A 14265-nucleotide genomic window follows, 5' to 3' on the forward strand; every position below is an offset into this window, starting at 1 on the left:
CCCTATGGGCAAACCGGAAATTCAGGAATGGACTTCCGGTTCACTCGTAGGGCTAGTTTTAGCCCTCCGGAGGCTTCCCTGAAGGCTCCAGAGTGCAAAAAACCACACTACGAGCAAACTGGAAGTGACTTCCAGGTTGCTCATAGGGATGGTTTTAGCCCTTCAGGGAAGCCTCCTGGAGGCCCCTGAAGACTCCGGAGGGCTAAAACTGGCCCTATGAGGAAACCGGAAGTCCATTCCCAAACTTCCGGTTTGCTGGTAGAACCAGTTTTTCGCGCTCTGGAGGCAGGCGGGGAAGACTGTTTTCGTCCTCCCCAGGCTCCTATAAAGCTTCTGGAGCCTGAGGAGGGCAAAAAAAGCACGCCAAAAATGGGGGGGAACGTTGGTCATGTGCGCATGCACACTGTGGTCGTGTACATAGCATGGGCGTAGCATGCCCGCGCATGACCCCCCCCCCCTGTGCTCCCCTCGCTTTTGGCACACGAGCCAAAAAAGGTTCTCCATCACTGGCCTATAGGCTAATCAATAAAACTAATCTCATCTCATATAATCTAGAAGAAATGTTTCTGAAAAGTTAACACCCATATTTAGATCTCATTAATTAGGTATGCTGTCTGCCTAGAGTTATACATAAGAATGATGAAGGTAGCGTATAAATAAATTAAAAGTAAAGATATGAAACTGATTAATCTTGTCAGTTATGAGCCAGCTGTCCCAGCACTGTCCTGTTGCTGTCCAGGTGAGCATTCACTGAAAGTGGAAAAAATGAAAGCACAATCGCAATCGTATGATTTCCCGCTCATAGACTGCTTTGCTTAGTGGTGGAGTTGCTTATCCCAATTGTGGTACTTAAATGGAGACTACCTGTATTTAGCCCTTTGCATTGGAACCCACAGTTAAGACACTTAAAATATTAGAAAATTGTTTTTTAACAATTCATTTCAGGTTTCAGTTGCAGCTGTTTGAGTCAGTAAATGCATCTTCCCTAATTCCATACTTGGTATCTTCTGTTTACATTTAAATGTGCGCTTTGTAATGATTTACTGATTTTTGCCTTTTTCTTGTAATCCTTTCTTCTAGGGAGTTACCATACAAATATCAACAGAAATTCATGGAAACCTCTGACCACTTATTGTTAGTTAGCTGAATTGGGGTGGGGTGGGGATTTATATAAACTGTTGCAATGGCCAAGATTGACCTGGCATGAACCTGATGCATCACTGCTGCAAATTGTATAATCATTGTCAAGAAAAAAAAATGTATTTTTAATTTTAGGCTATTAATTTTCCTGTGTAACCAATCTACTAATAATTTTTTGTATTATAAGTACATTTTAATGTTTTTTTAAAAAATAGAGGACCTCTGAGATATGTAATCACTAAGGAATAAATGTTTATCTACTGTAATATCTCTTTCCTTTTTATTCACTTGGTGAATAAAGATAAAGAATAAAGAAACTCAAGCTGCAATTCCAGCTACCAATTACTTGGAAGATTTCAATTTAATTCAATGGGCCTTTCTTTTAAGTTCCCAACCTTTTCTATACCCCGCAACCCTAGAACACTTCTGATATATTCTGGCAACCCTTACAAAAGTAAGTAATTATATGCATATCATTATGCATATGCACTATAATTTTGAAACTTCTCAACCCAAGTTTTCGCACCCCCTGGAATATCGTCTCGCACCCCCAGTTTCGAATCCCTGTTTCAGGTGAATGTGCTTGGAAACACATGTCAAAATGTTACAGTCTCCTCACATCTTCAGAGGGTCAGTCTGAGGAACATTGGTTCATGTAAAGGTACAGATTCCCCTCGCACATAGTCATGCCCAACTCTAGAGGACGGTGCTCATCTCTGTTTCAAAGCTGAAGCGCTATCTGAAGACGTCTCCATGGTCATGGGGGCGGCCAAAGGTGGTTCCTATTTTTAAAATTGCATTTTTACATGCTTTCGAACTGCTAGGTTAGCAGAAGCTGGGATGAGGAGCGGGAGCTCACTCTGTTATGCGGCGCTAGGGATTCAAACCGCTGAACTGCCAACCTTTCTGATCAACAAGTTTAGCTTCCTAGCCACTGAGCCACTGCGTCCCTACTTTGCTTCATACTGTATATTAGTATATCAAAATGGCTACATCACAGATCAAAAATAGGGACACGCTACTATTCTGTTAAAATTGAAGATTTAGCACTTTGTTTGAAAAGGCAATGTACCGGCAATATGCGCACAAAGACCCACACAAATTCCCTTCACACCCCTTTCTACCATCTATATCATCTATCACAGTGATGGCTAACCTTTTTGTCCCCGCATGCTGAAAACGTGCCCGCCCACACCCATAATACAATGCATGCATGACCACCCGTGTGCTCTTCCCCCCTGCGCATGTGCACATGACCACCCCATGCTCCTCCAGTGCGTGCGCCCCCCGCACCCTGTTTTGGGCCTAGCAGGCTTCCCTGAAGCCACCTGGTACCAAAAGGGGGTGCCAGGGGCACTGCTCCCCCATTCTCTCCCCCCCCCACGGTCCTCCATGCCCCTTCCGAACATGCCTATGCTGTTACAGGTGTTATGTCCACCTTTTATACAGCTTTATTTCTCTCTAGCATTCATCTCCATTGTTCCCGCCTCTCTAGGATTTACCTCATATGCTCCTGGGAGGCACTTCCTGTTCCTGTTGGGTGTATATAGTGTATTCTCGATGGCTTGTATAGTGTTTTAACTGCATTTTGATTAAACAACATGCGCTGCAGAGACCCGAAAATCAGCTGGCCGGCAGGAGGCGTGTGCACATGCGCGGTTGAGCTCAGCTGGGGCAACAGCTCATGTGCCGGCAGAGAGGCCTCTGTGTGCCACCTGTGGCACGTGTCCCAGAGGTTCGCCATCACGAATCTATCATCTCTTATCTATCTGTCTGTCTATCACCATCCATCCATGTAGAGATTCCAGGTGCTAAATTTGTAATGTTCTCCCTATTGCACAGTAGATGGCACTAATGGACTACAGAAATAGTGCATAGTAACATACAGTAAGTGCTTGAATAAGATTGATTCTTGGTGTCCTGGAAAAAAAGGTACATATGCCGGCAGTATGAATTTTTATCAAAGACCACCCACAAGAGGTCTTCCTGGATTACTTGGGAAAAGCAACTGCTAACTTGAATCTACGCAAATTAATGTTGCTTTCAAATGGAATTATGGTCCTACAGGTATTTCTCTAGTCTAAATCTCTGCTGTAAAAAAGCCAATTTTTGTGAAGAAGCAGTTACTCACTTTGCCTTTACCTATGGCCACATAGAAAGGGCATCCCCCAGCGACATTAAAATACTGTACAGAAATATACTATGATGAAGATGAAAAGTCAGGCTACATGTAACTCAGCACTTCCAGTAGCACACCAAAATTTGAGGACACCTTTCCTTAGAAACACCTAAAATTTTTGGATATTTACTCTAGCAAAATTCTCTTCAACTTCAGCAACTCTTAAGATGTGCATGGACTTTCAACTCAGAGAATTCCCCAGCCGGCCTCTGCATACATATTATGGTGTAAACCCAAAGTGTTTCTTAAAATTAAAAAAAAATAATCAATAGTCACTCTTCAAAACTGAGTTTTCTCAAGGGAATCTACAGCATCACATCTTTTTTTAAAGAAAAGGTCAACATGCAAGAGAAACAATGAAAACTCTTCGCATGACACCAAAATGGCAATCTATCTATTACCTGCATATTGAGTTTCAGGTGAGTCATTGCATGAGCATCAATGTGAATTCCACTCCAACAAGCTTTCTTCTCAGATGCACTGAAAAGATGCATCTGGGAGCAGTGGTGAAATGCATTTTTTTTACTACAGGTTCTGTGGGCGTGGCTTGGTAGGCGTGGCAGGGGAAGGATGCTGCAAAATCTCCATTCCCACCCCATTGCAGGGGAAGGATGCTGCAAAATCTCCATTCCCACCTCACTCTGGGGCCAGCCAAAGTGGCATTTGCTGGTTCTCCAAACTACTCAACATTTCTACTACTGGTTCTCCGAACTACTCAACATTTCCACTACTGGATCTCCAGAACCTGTCAGAACCTGCTGGATTTCACCCGTGTCTGGGAGGGATTTAATGCCAGTATCCTAATTTGGGATTAGAGAAGAAGTGGAAGGCAATGAAGATTGTAAAAAATGGTGTAATACACATATGATGGTAGCCTGGAAGTCATCTTTTCCAGTGATTGAACTTTCCAACCATCTTCAAGGGCAGACCCATGCGTAAACTCAATGTAATAATATAGATGTAAATGACCAGAGCACAGAATACTAAATCAACTCTGACCAAATAAGAACAAGCCATTTTCTACAGCATATCTATGTTCCACATTAAAACCATACAGTTCTCCTTCCCAAGAATCGGGTATTAGGGCTTTATTGTGGCTTTCCTTGATTTATAATCCTGAAAAATGTTGGCAGCCTGTTCAGACATGCCCCTTCTATCTTAAAACATGGTATATACCAATTCTTTGTGTTCCAAGCTTTCAGTTTTATCTTTATTTTCCAAATGAAAAGATTTGTCTTTCTCATTGATGGCTTTTACTATTCTATTCATTCTTCATAGTCTTTAGTAAGAACCTTTATCTAAACTAGTGTTTTTCAAACTTGGCAAACTTTCCATGCTGGGGAGGGAATTCTGGGTGACAAAGTCCACACATCTTAAAAGTTGGCAAATTTGAAAAACACCAATCTAAATCTTGACACCTTATTTAATGGGCTTCAATGCCTAAAACACTTAGCAATGTCTCCATTAAAAAAAAAAAAACTCAACCATGACACCTCCCTACATAAGCCATCTAGTCTACTTTCCCTTGTGACACCATTATCCCTTCAACAATAATTGTTCAATCAAAATGCAGGAGAAAAATTACTGAGGTTTAGGAATTAGACTTATATTTGTGTATGTATATCATTTGTCTGAATGACTAAATTTAATGACCAATTTTTCATCTGATTTTTCTCCTAATTTGAGATCTACAAATGCAGAGTGTTCGTTTTGACGCATCCAATGGATTTCCCCCCTCTTTTTTAATGCTTCTATTTTTTAAAAAAAATCTTTCTTTATGAAGAAAACTGACGTGACAGAACACAGTTCAAACAAAACCTTATTTCTTTGCCCTATCCTCATGAAATAGGGATATTTAAGGGATATTTAATTTCACTTTTAACCATTGTTTTTAAAAATTCCATATCCGCTACAGTAGAATGTATTTCAGTCAAAGTTTCGTTCTCCTGCACATGAATTTCATCAGCTTTATCTGGGCAAACCAGTGTGATGTAGTGATGATCATGCTGGATTAAGATTGGCCCTCAATTATGGGATCAAAGTAGGTGGCTGAAAGCCACTACTTTGCTTGGAAACCCTTTTGGCACTGAGAATCATAACCCCCTGTATCAGTAAGGGAACAGAAGGACATGTCAATACTAGCAGGAGCAGCATCAATGCTAAGATTCTAGAAACCAGCATGACACACTAAATTGCAAATTATGCAATTAGATTTTAGCTTGGAATCTTTTCAGAATTTAGCCTATATAATATTTATAGTTTATATGAACTGTGGAGTGGTGTTAATGGTGGTTAAGCATATCCTGCAACTGTATCTTGTTATTTATTTGTTCATTATGAGTATAATGAAACGCCATCACTCTGCTAAACAAATAATTCCCTCAACACTGTCAAACTATTCACTAAGTCTGCAATACTATTAATCTTCTCATTGTTCCTATTACCCATCTCCCCCCACTTATGATTGTATGACTGTAACTTTGTTGCTTGCATCCTTATGATTTATATTGATTGTTTCCTAGTATGATTTGATTGCTTATTTGTACCCTATGATTATCATTAAGTGTTGTACCTTATGATTTTTGATTAATGTATCTTTTCTTTTTATATGCACTGAGAGCACATGCATCAAAGACAAATTCGTTGTGTGTCCAATCACACTTGGCCAATAAAGAATTCTATTCTATTCTATTCTATTCTACTCTACTCTACTCTACTCTACTCTACTCTACTCTACTCTACTCTACTCTACTGAAAACTTCAGAAAGAGGGTGGGGAAGTGGCCTGGAAGGCAAGATATGCTTTACCTTTTAAGCACTGTTTGTCAACCATAGCAACTTCAAGAATGGCTGGGTAGGGAATCCTGAGAGTTGAAGTCCACATAGCTTAAATTTTCTGAAGTTGAGAAACATCCCCTTAAAGGATTCAGAACACTTTTGTGATTACCTTCACACAAACTAATTTGGCAAAGCCCTCCCTCACCATAAAACTTAACTGACCTTGGGTAAGCAGGCTTGGATTTGGTTGGGGCTGGGATAGGAACTCACCAGGAAATACTAGTGCTAGATTGGCCACTTGACAAAAATGGTCCAGGTAGCAGCAAGGGCAAAGCACTTCAATACTGTTGTTGTTGTTGGTTGCGAAGTCGTGTCTGACCCATCGTGACCCCATGGACAACATTCCTCTTGGCCTTCCTGTCCTCTACCATCCTCTGGAGTCCATTTAAGCTCACGCTGACTGCTTCAGTGATTCCATCCATCCAATTCATTCTCTGTCATCCCCTTCTTCTTTTGCTCTCAGTCTTTCCCAGCATTAGGCTCTTCTCCAGTGAATCCTTCCTTCTCATTAGGTGGCCAAAGGATTTGAGTTTCATCTTCAGGATCTGGCCTTCTAAAGAGCAGTCAGGGTTGATCTCCTCTAGGACTGACCAGTTTGATCGCCTTGCAGTCCAAGGGACTCGCAGGATACTGTTACCAAGAAAATAACTTGGACAAATGTACAACATTATCAGTGCTTGAGTAGAATCCAAGAGAATCTCCAAGATAGCTTCAAGGGAATTTGGAGATAGCAGAGAATGAAATGCACATATAAAATGCACACTTTCCCTCTCATAGAATCTTCCCTGCAGATCTCACTTCTGCTATACAATATTTTTAAAGGAGAGAGAGGGGGGGAGGGAGGGGGGAGTGGGACTACTGGAGCATTTACATGTGATGTTTACTTAGGCTTTCTGATCCAAAACCACAAGCTTTCGTGAATGTATTCAAGCGCACTCACCACCTGGCCCCTGAAATTCTCACATGGATTTTTCATCTGAAAGTCTGTTGCTTTGATCAGAAGCCTAATCAGAGAGGGCCAAAGTCATATCCCCACCCACCCACCCATCCAGCTGCGAAGCAAACACATTAAAAACTTTCAACTTGGCCCTGATGGAAAACTCTGGTTATTTTCTCATGTTTCTGAAATCCTGAAAAAGAAAATAGTAAAAGGACAATCTGTAATCATTTTGGAGTGGTCTCATGTGGGCTTTTTCTGTTCTGGAAGATGGGTTATTATTGCTCTTCCCCACCCACTCCTCTACCCTGAAGGCACAGAAGAAACTTTTAAGGCCTAAAGTATTTAAACACAAGGCTTCAGAATGACTCCACTGATCCAAAGAGAGATAAGATTTCAAGTGTGTTTCTGAAGTTAATCTGAGATTGTTTTTTTTTTTTAATTGCACAAATACAGTTCTTGAAATAGCATTATTTTAAAGAAGGCAGATGAGAGAGAACTTCCCAGAGCAGATAACAACACAAAACCAAGGCCATTCCTCAACAAGGAAGGGTTAATTCTCTTGAGGATATGCAAGCTTTTCTTTAATATTTCCATGCTTTGCTACTGGGGCACCATGTTGGCAAATCGCCTCTTTTTCCTTTGTACTGTCGTCATTCTGTGTTACATAATATTTGGTTCACAGTGCTTCTCCTAGCAAAGCAAACACATTGCACATTAGGATGAATGCGTGTTTTGGACCATCTTACTATAAGCCAAATTTGCTCGGTGGCCAACATTTGTGCAGCTTCATTTCGTGGTCTTTTTAATCTTGGGTTGCTTGACAGATTTCATGTCATGCAGATGGTTTTTTGTAAAGAAATCAAGATACCCTCAAACCTGTTTTAGAATAGAATAGAATAGAATAGAATAGAATAGAATAGAATAACAGAGTTGGAAGGCACCTAGTAGGTCTTCTAGTCCAACACCCTGCTTAGGCAGATACCCTACACCACAACAATTGGTTATCTAATCTCGTCTTAAAAGCTTCCAGTGTTGGAGCATTTACAACTTCTGGAGGAAAGTTGTTCCACTGATTAATTGTTCTGACTGTCAGGAAATTTCTCCTTAGTTCAAATTACTTCTCTCCTTGATTAGCTTCCACCCATTGCTTCTTGTCCTACCCTCTGGTACTTTGGAGAATAGTTTGACTCCCTCTTCTTTGTGGCAACCCGTGACATTGGAACACTGCTATCATGTCACCCCTAGTCGTTCTTTTCATCAGACTAGACATACCGTTCCAGCAACTGTTCTTTGTATGTTTTAGCCTCCAGTCCCCTAATCATCTTTGTTGCTTTTCTCTGCATCTAGAGTCTCAACATCTTTTGTACATCATGGTGACCAAAACTAGATGGAGTATTCCAAGTGTGGCCTTACCAAGGCATTATAAAGTGGTATTAACACTTCACTTGATCTTGATTTTATCCCTCTGTTTATGCAGCCTAGAACTGTGTTGGCTTTTTTAGCAGCAGCAGCAAAGGATCTTAGTTACATAGTCATCTGCCTTCTCACAAGGTTTGGGTCTCCAAGGCCATGCATGGTCCTCAGACTTTTTTTCTGGTGCCTCCTCAACCTCCTCCAAGTTCCTATATTTGTTGAAAACCTATAGCATAGTTTCCTGACATCTAAATAAAAGCATCCGTAAACTGTAGTGAAAGCCATCACCTGGTTTAGCAAAGTTTAAAATCACCCCCCCTCAAATCCAGGGGAGGGGAAAACAAAATTTCCTGAATTCACCCACATATGTCCCTGTCCACTCAGCATCTTTGCACTAATTAAGGCAGCTCTAAAATATCTGAACAATTAAATGCAGTCCTCAGGTGCTTCTCTTTTAAACATGCAAGATATTTTGCAATTTAACCTCACCCCATTTGATAAAACATTTTTGGGCATCAGACGTACATGAGAAATCCTATTAGATGTAACAACTAATTATTGTAATGAGAAGGGAACAAGAAAATGAATCTTGGTAGTTTAGAACAGGCCTGTCAAACTGGTGGCCTGCGGGCTGGATGTGTCATATGCAGGCCACAAAAGCGAAAAACATTGCAATATGTCACAATATGTCACATGACACAATCGAGTTTGTCACCCATGATTTAGAATGTCTTCTACCACTATTTGATAATACTATACTATACCCGGTCTTTAAAGTCAAATTCTGTCAGAATATTTCTGTATCTTAAAAAGTGGATTGCTTTTATCCACAGTTAAATATCTTAAATCCCCTATGAGCACTTAATGTAGTTGGGAATTGGCAAAAACTTCAGGATGTCTTCCATTAAGTAGGCTTCTTAAATGTAGGATATTACATAAGATCATGGGAAGGCAAATTGTGAAGTGAAAATCTCAGAGTGTTATGTTTAGACAGTTCAAAAATTAAAATTCAATCAAAAGCTAAACAATAATAGTTTTGGCATTAAAACAGGAATTAGTTCCTGCCATTGCATCAAACTTTTAATGGTTGTTGACTGCTGTTATTGTTGCTATTACTCCATAAGCTGGAGCAAATAGTAATACATTCCAGCCTTTTCCTGAGATTGTTCTAACTTTGGTTCAGAGTCCTCAAATAATTTCTATTACTTCATTGGAAAATTTCTTTCCAACATTCCTGAAATGAATGGTTGGCAGTGGTGAGAAGATTGAAAAGATGGTCAATTGCTTTGGCAACTCTTCCTGTTTCAATGATTTTCTTCTGAGCAATATTGTCTGAAAACCCAAAGGATTTGACATACCAATACATATGAAAAAGAAAAAAACCTGAGCTCTTATCCAATCATACTAAATTGGTAGATGAACTTTCTTTACTGACTTTTATTATGTATGTAGCTTTTTGAACAAAGGGCTTGGGCTAATTACGCTAAATGAGCTTCTTTCAAAGCTTGAGACTTAGCTGCTCAGTTTCTGCTCTATAAAAAAAGTTTTTATAAATCCCAAAAGTGATTAACTTTATTGTGTTGATGGCCATATTCCTCAGTGTAATTTGTTCAGGAAGGCACTATGGATAACACCTGATGGCAGAAAGGAACATTTATCTATAGTAGCTGAATCTTTCTCCTGCAGTTTGGTTTTGAAATTGAGCTGAGTACTATATTAGCCCTTGTGCATTTGATTGGGCATCTCTATCTTAACCATGGCTTAATATATACAGTATAGCTTCTATCAACACATATTTTTACACACTCCTAAACCCCAGCTGCTTCAGTCTTTAGAAAGTGGCAAGATTTTCAGTTATGGAGAAGCCCAATATTATTGTCAACAGCAGGCTTAATTGGGCCAATATTGGGTTAGGGCAGTGAGGCTAACTTTTTTCTCCTTGCATGCCGTGTGCTTGGCCACACCCATAATGTTATGCCCCTTGCCCCCTGCGCATGCACACGTGACCCCCCCTCACGCTCCCCCCTCCCTTCCATGCACGCACAACCCCCGCCACCCCATGCATGCGTGTCTCCCACATGCATGGCAGAGCCCTGAAAATCAGCTGGCCGGTGGGACGTGCGCGTGCATGCGCGGTGGAGCTGAGCTGGGCGATGGCTTGTGTGCCCGCAGAGGGCTCCACATGCCACTGAATGCCATAGATTCGTCATCATGGAGTTAAGGTGTTGTGTGAGAATATGAAAAAGCAGTTAATTGACCCAGCCAACTAACTCCAGCAAGGTTAAGTTTAGCCCAAGGCTGACCCAGTGACACACAGGGTGAACTCCACCCAATCTGCTGTGGAAATAATAAAAACCAGTCAATTGCATAAGAAGGCATATACGAGACAGGCTTTTTCAGGAACAAAGTTTGAATTTAGGGTCTCAGTAAGGATTCAATTTGTCATATTTCTTTCAGAGGGACACTTTTTCACCACATCAAAGAAAAAACACATCACACCCATTAAAAGTGAGCACTCTAGACTTAACTGGCACTCCTATCCCTGATTAGTTTCCTATCTGTGATGAGACCATAAATTTCTTTAAATTACCATTATTTCTAAAAACACACATTTTGCACACCCCATTTTGGGCTTGCTGTTTTAATTATCTTTTCCTTGTGATATTGTAAATAAGAGTTTTGAGATTGTGGCAGAACAAAAATCATACATGCATACAGCAATTTTAAGATAATCCAACCTTGCTTTTTAACCTTGCTTTAAAATGATGAAATCATCCTGAAATCAATCTCTTAATCCAGGATGGAGATTCTGTGGCCTTCAAAGTATCACCAAGCAATGACTCCCCCCAGTCCTCATCATAGGGCAATTAGGAGCACCAAGGACTCCTCAGTTGTAGTTCAGTACTTTGCAAGTTCATTTCTTCTTCATATCTGCTTTTAAAATAAACTTCCATAAACTAGATTCTAGATGTGGTATTTCTTTCCCAAGCTTCCTAGCCATCAAATGGTAGAAAACAGCTCTTCCTCTTACATTATAATCATGAAGAGACTTTTCCTAAGTTTTGCTGAAGTTTTTCTTATGTAATACTAGCTGGATATCCATGCTCCACTATGAAACTATGTGATCCGGTCTGCTAAACTGATACTTACAGCTTGAAAATTAATGAGTAGTTACGACCGGCCTCTCGTCTTCCCTTCTCTCCCTCAGGCTGGCCCCATTGATCCTCTCCTATCCCCTTCCCTCCCTCAGGCTTGCCCCACAGAGGTCTCTCCCATCTTATCCCCTTCTCTCCCTCAGCCTAACCCCTTAGTATCAGAGCGTTTTTTCGGGTGGAGAGGGGAAGTAGAATGTCTAAACTCCCAGCCTGCAGTTCGGATGGATGCCCATACCCATGTGGATGTAGCTGGCCATGACCACGGCCAAGTGGCAGTTGGAACATAATTCTTTTCAGGTGGGGAGGGGGAGTAGACCCTTTAACCCCTTAGCATCAGAGCATGTTAATCATAATATAAGAAATACTAATGATCTATGGTTATTTCAAAAAATCCTTTCTTACAACAGGCCAAGCCCTTTCTATTTATTGAGGTGCGCTTGTTGTGCTTATCAAAAACTCAACTGGGGAACAAACAGCCAAACAGCAATGTGTTAGGACAGCCCTTTCCTGAACAAACTGTGCTTGTTTAAGTGACAATCAAAACCTTCTCAATTGTGGCACAAAGAATGTAGCCCAATTTCCATGGATATTTATTGCAAAGTCAATCACTTTTCATAATATATGCATATATGTATGTATAACTAAAAAAATATCTAATCAAGTACAATGTGGATGGATTAGTTGGCCAGTCACTTGGATTTACTCCTCAGGCAACAAAATAAAATGAGAAATTTTCAACCATAGCTCTGTTTACAGGTTACTACATCAGATTTATTATTTTGGTTGCAACCAAATTTTATTGATAAAAAAATCCATAGCATTTCTCAACTGTTAAAGTCTTGCACTGTTGCTATATTTATCACATTATATAAAGCAATTACTGCAAAAAAGGGATGTCATTCACCATTCATATTTTAAATTTGAATTTGAGAAAAAAATCCTCTCATACCATATTTTTAATACTAAGCGTTCAAATGTTTTGAATTTTCCTTAGAAAATGCCATATGTTAAAATGACAAAGAATATCTGGCTTTCTATGAGTGCTAAATTTATCAGTTGGGGCTGGAGATGAACAGTTAGTTCCTATAAATTTTATGAGAGTATAAAATATTCTTTATAAATTGGGCCAATTGCTGCACACGTATTCTAGTCTAGGCTAAGTAATCAATGATATTTTGGGGAAAATATGCTTAACATCTTTTATTTTTAAATCTTCATATAAATCCATCCAATCTCATTCCGACAGATGGGGAAAAACTTTTTTCAGTAGTGCATAATGCTATTTTTTAAAAAAAGATCCCATTTGATCTTTCATTGCATTATTCAAAGGTTCCATGAAAGATTCTAATAGTCAGTGCCAATCTGAGCTAAGCAGATGAAGCAATCTGATGACTTCCCAACATATTTGTAACTAATGAACTTATTTAGCTGAAAGGAAAAAAAATGGAAGGGGGAAAAAAACCACTTTCAATTTATCTTGGCCTGTTGTATCTTGAATGAAAGATATAGCTAATCTGGTAATATTTTTGCTTTTTAAATCATTCCAATCCATTAGGTAAGAACAGTGTAATGTAATTGTTATAAAGTACCAAAAATAATGCCGTAAATTAATGCACTGAAAATATTTGAGGTCAGTAGCATGCAGGACTTTTATTTCTACTTAAAATAGCTGGCAGAAAGGCTATTTCCTCCCTTTATTATGTGATAATTCACAAGTGGATTAATTCTGTTCACATTGTCCTTCATGCTTTGTTGTTGAATTTTGGGGAAATGTTTCCTCCTGCTCAGGCAATCTTTATATGAATTATGTTATAATTATGCAAATGACATATATAGCAGTAGAGTGTTTTTAAGCAAAACCAGAAAACATTGGCTATTTGGTGGATAATAAATACAATAAACAAAAATGATCTTCTGCACATTTGTTTGTCTTGGTGTAAGGCAGGGGTGTCACACTGGTGGCCGGCAGGCCGGGTGCATCGCATGCAGGTCCCGTCCCCCCCCCCCCCGCTCTGTGAGTGAGAAAAACATCGCAAAATGTCACGTGATGGCAATATGACTCAGCGAGTTTGAGACCTGTAGTGTAGTGGTTAAGGTGCTAGCCTAGAAACCAGGTGACCGTGAGTTCTAGTCCTGCCTTAGGCCTGAAAGCCAGTCTTGAGCTTTCCTGAAAAGCTTGGGCCAGTCGCTCTCTCTCTCTCTCTACCCAACCCATCACACAGGGTTGTTGCGGGGAAAAAGAGGGGGAGGAAAGAGTATTACGTATGTCCACTGCTTTGAGTTATGGTACTTATAAAATAATAAAGGTGGGATAAAAATCTAATAAAATAAATACATAGATTTGGCCATTCTACCTCCATTTCTTAATAAAAGAAATCAAAGACTGGCATGTTTAAAGCTAATGGGATAGTGAAATCCAGGAAACCTGGAGTTTATTTTCTCCACTGCTGGCATGAAATTGGTTTGTGAACACTGCTTTGTGTATAAAGGCAAACAAGATATAACAGCAGGCTTTCTCCAGATTATTATGATGGATTTTTATCCATGGCTTTAATTCTCAACTAGCCCTTTTGTCAGGCAAAATGTTTTTTTGGGGGGGGG

At 39.9% G+C, this 14265-nt stretch overlaps 1 protein-coding gene across 3 annotated transcripts in view; it reads left to right on the forward strand.

The window, feature by feature from the left end:
• Window positions 1–1469, forward strand: part of DRAM1 (DNA damage regulated autophagy modulator 1) — a 28221-nt gene extending 26752 nt beyond the window's left edge. The window contains exon 8 of one of the 3 annotated variants that reach the window (XR_014175746.1): window positions 1081–1126. Coding sequence is in view for 1 of the 3 variants with exons in the window: in XM_081957891.1 (XP_081814017.1) it covers window positions 1081–1125 (45 nt within the window). In the remaining 2 variants the exon portion in view is untranslated. Of the gene's footprint in view, window positions 1–1080 lie in introns of all 3 variants that reach the window. The other 2 variants (XR_014175747.1, XM_081957891.1) reach the window with 2 other exon arrangements.
• The last annotated feature ends 12796 nt before the right edge of the window (window positions 1470–14265 follow it).

This window comes from Natrix helvetica (genome assembly GCF_964273705.1).
Source record: "Natrix helvetica genome assembly, chromosome: 6".
NCBI classification, from domain to species: Eukaryota; Metazoa; Chordata; class Lepidosauria; order Squamata; family Natricidae; genus Natrix; species Natrix helvetica.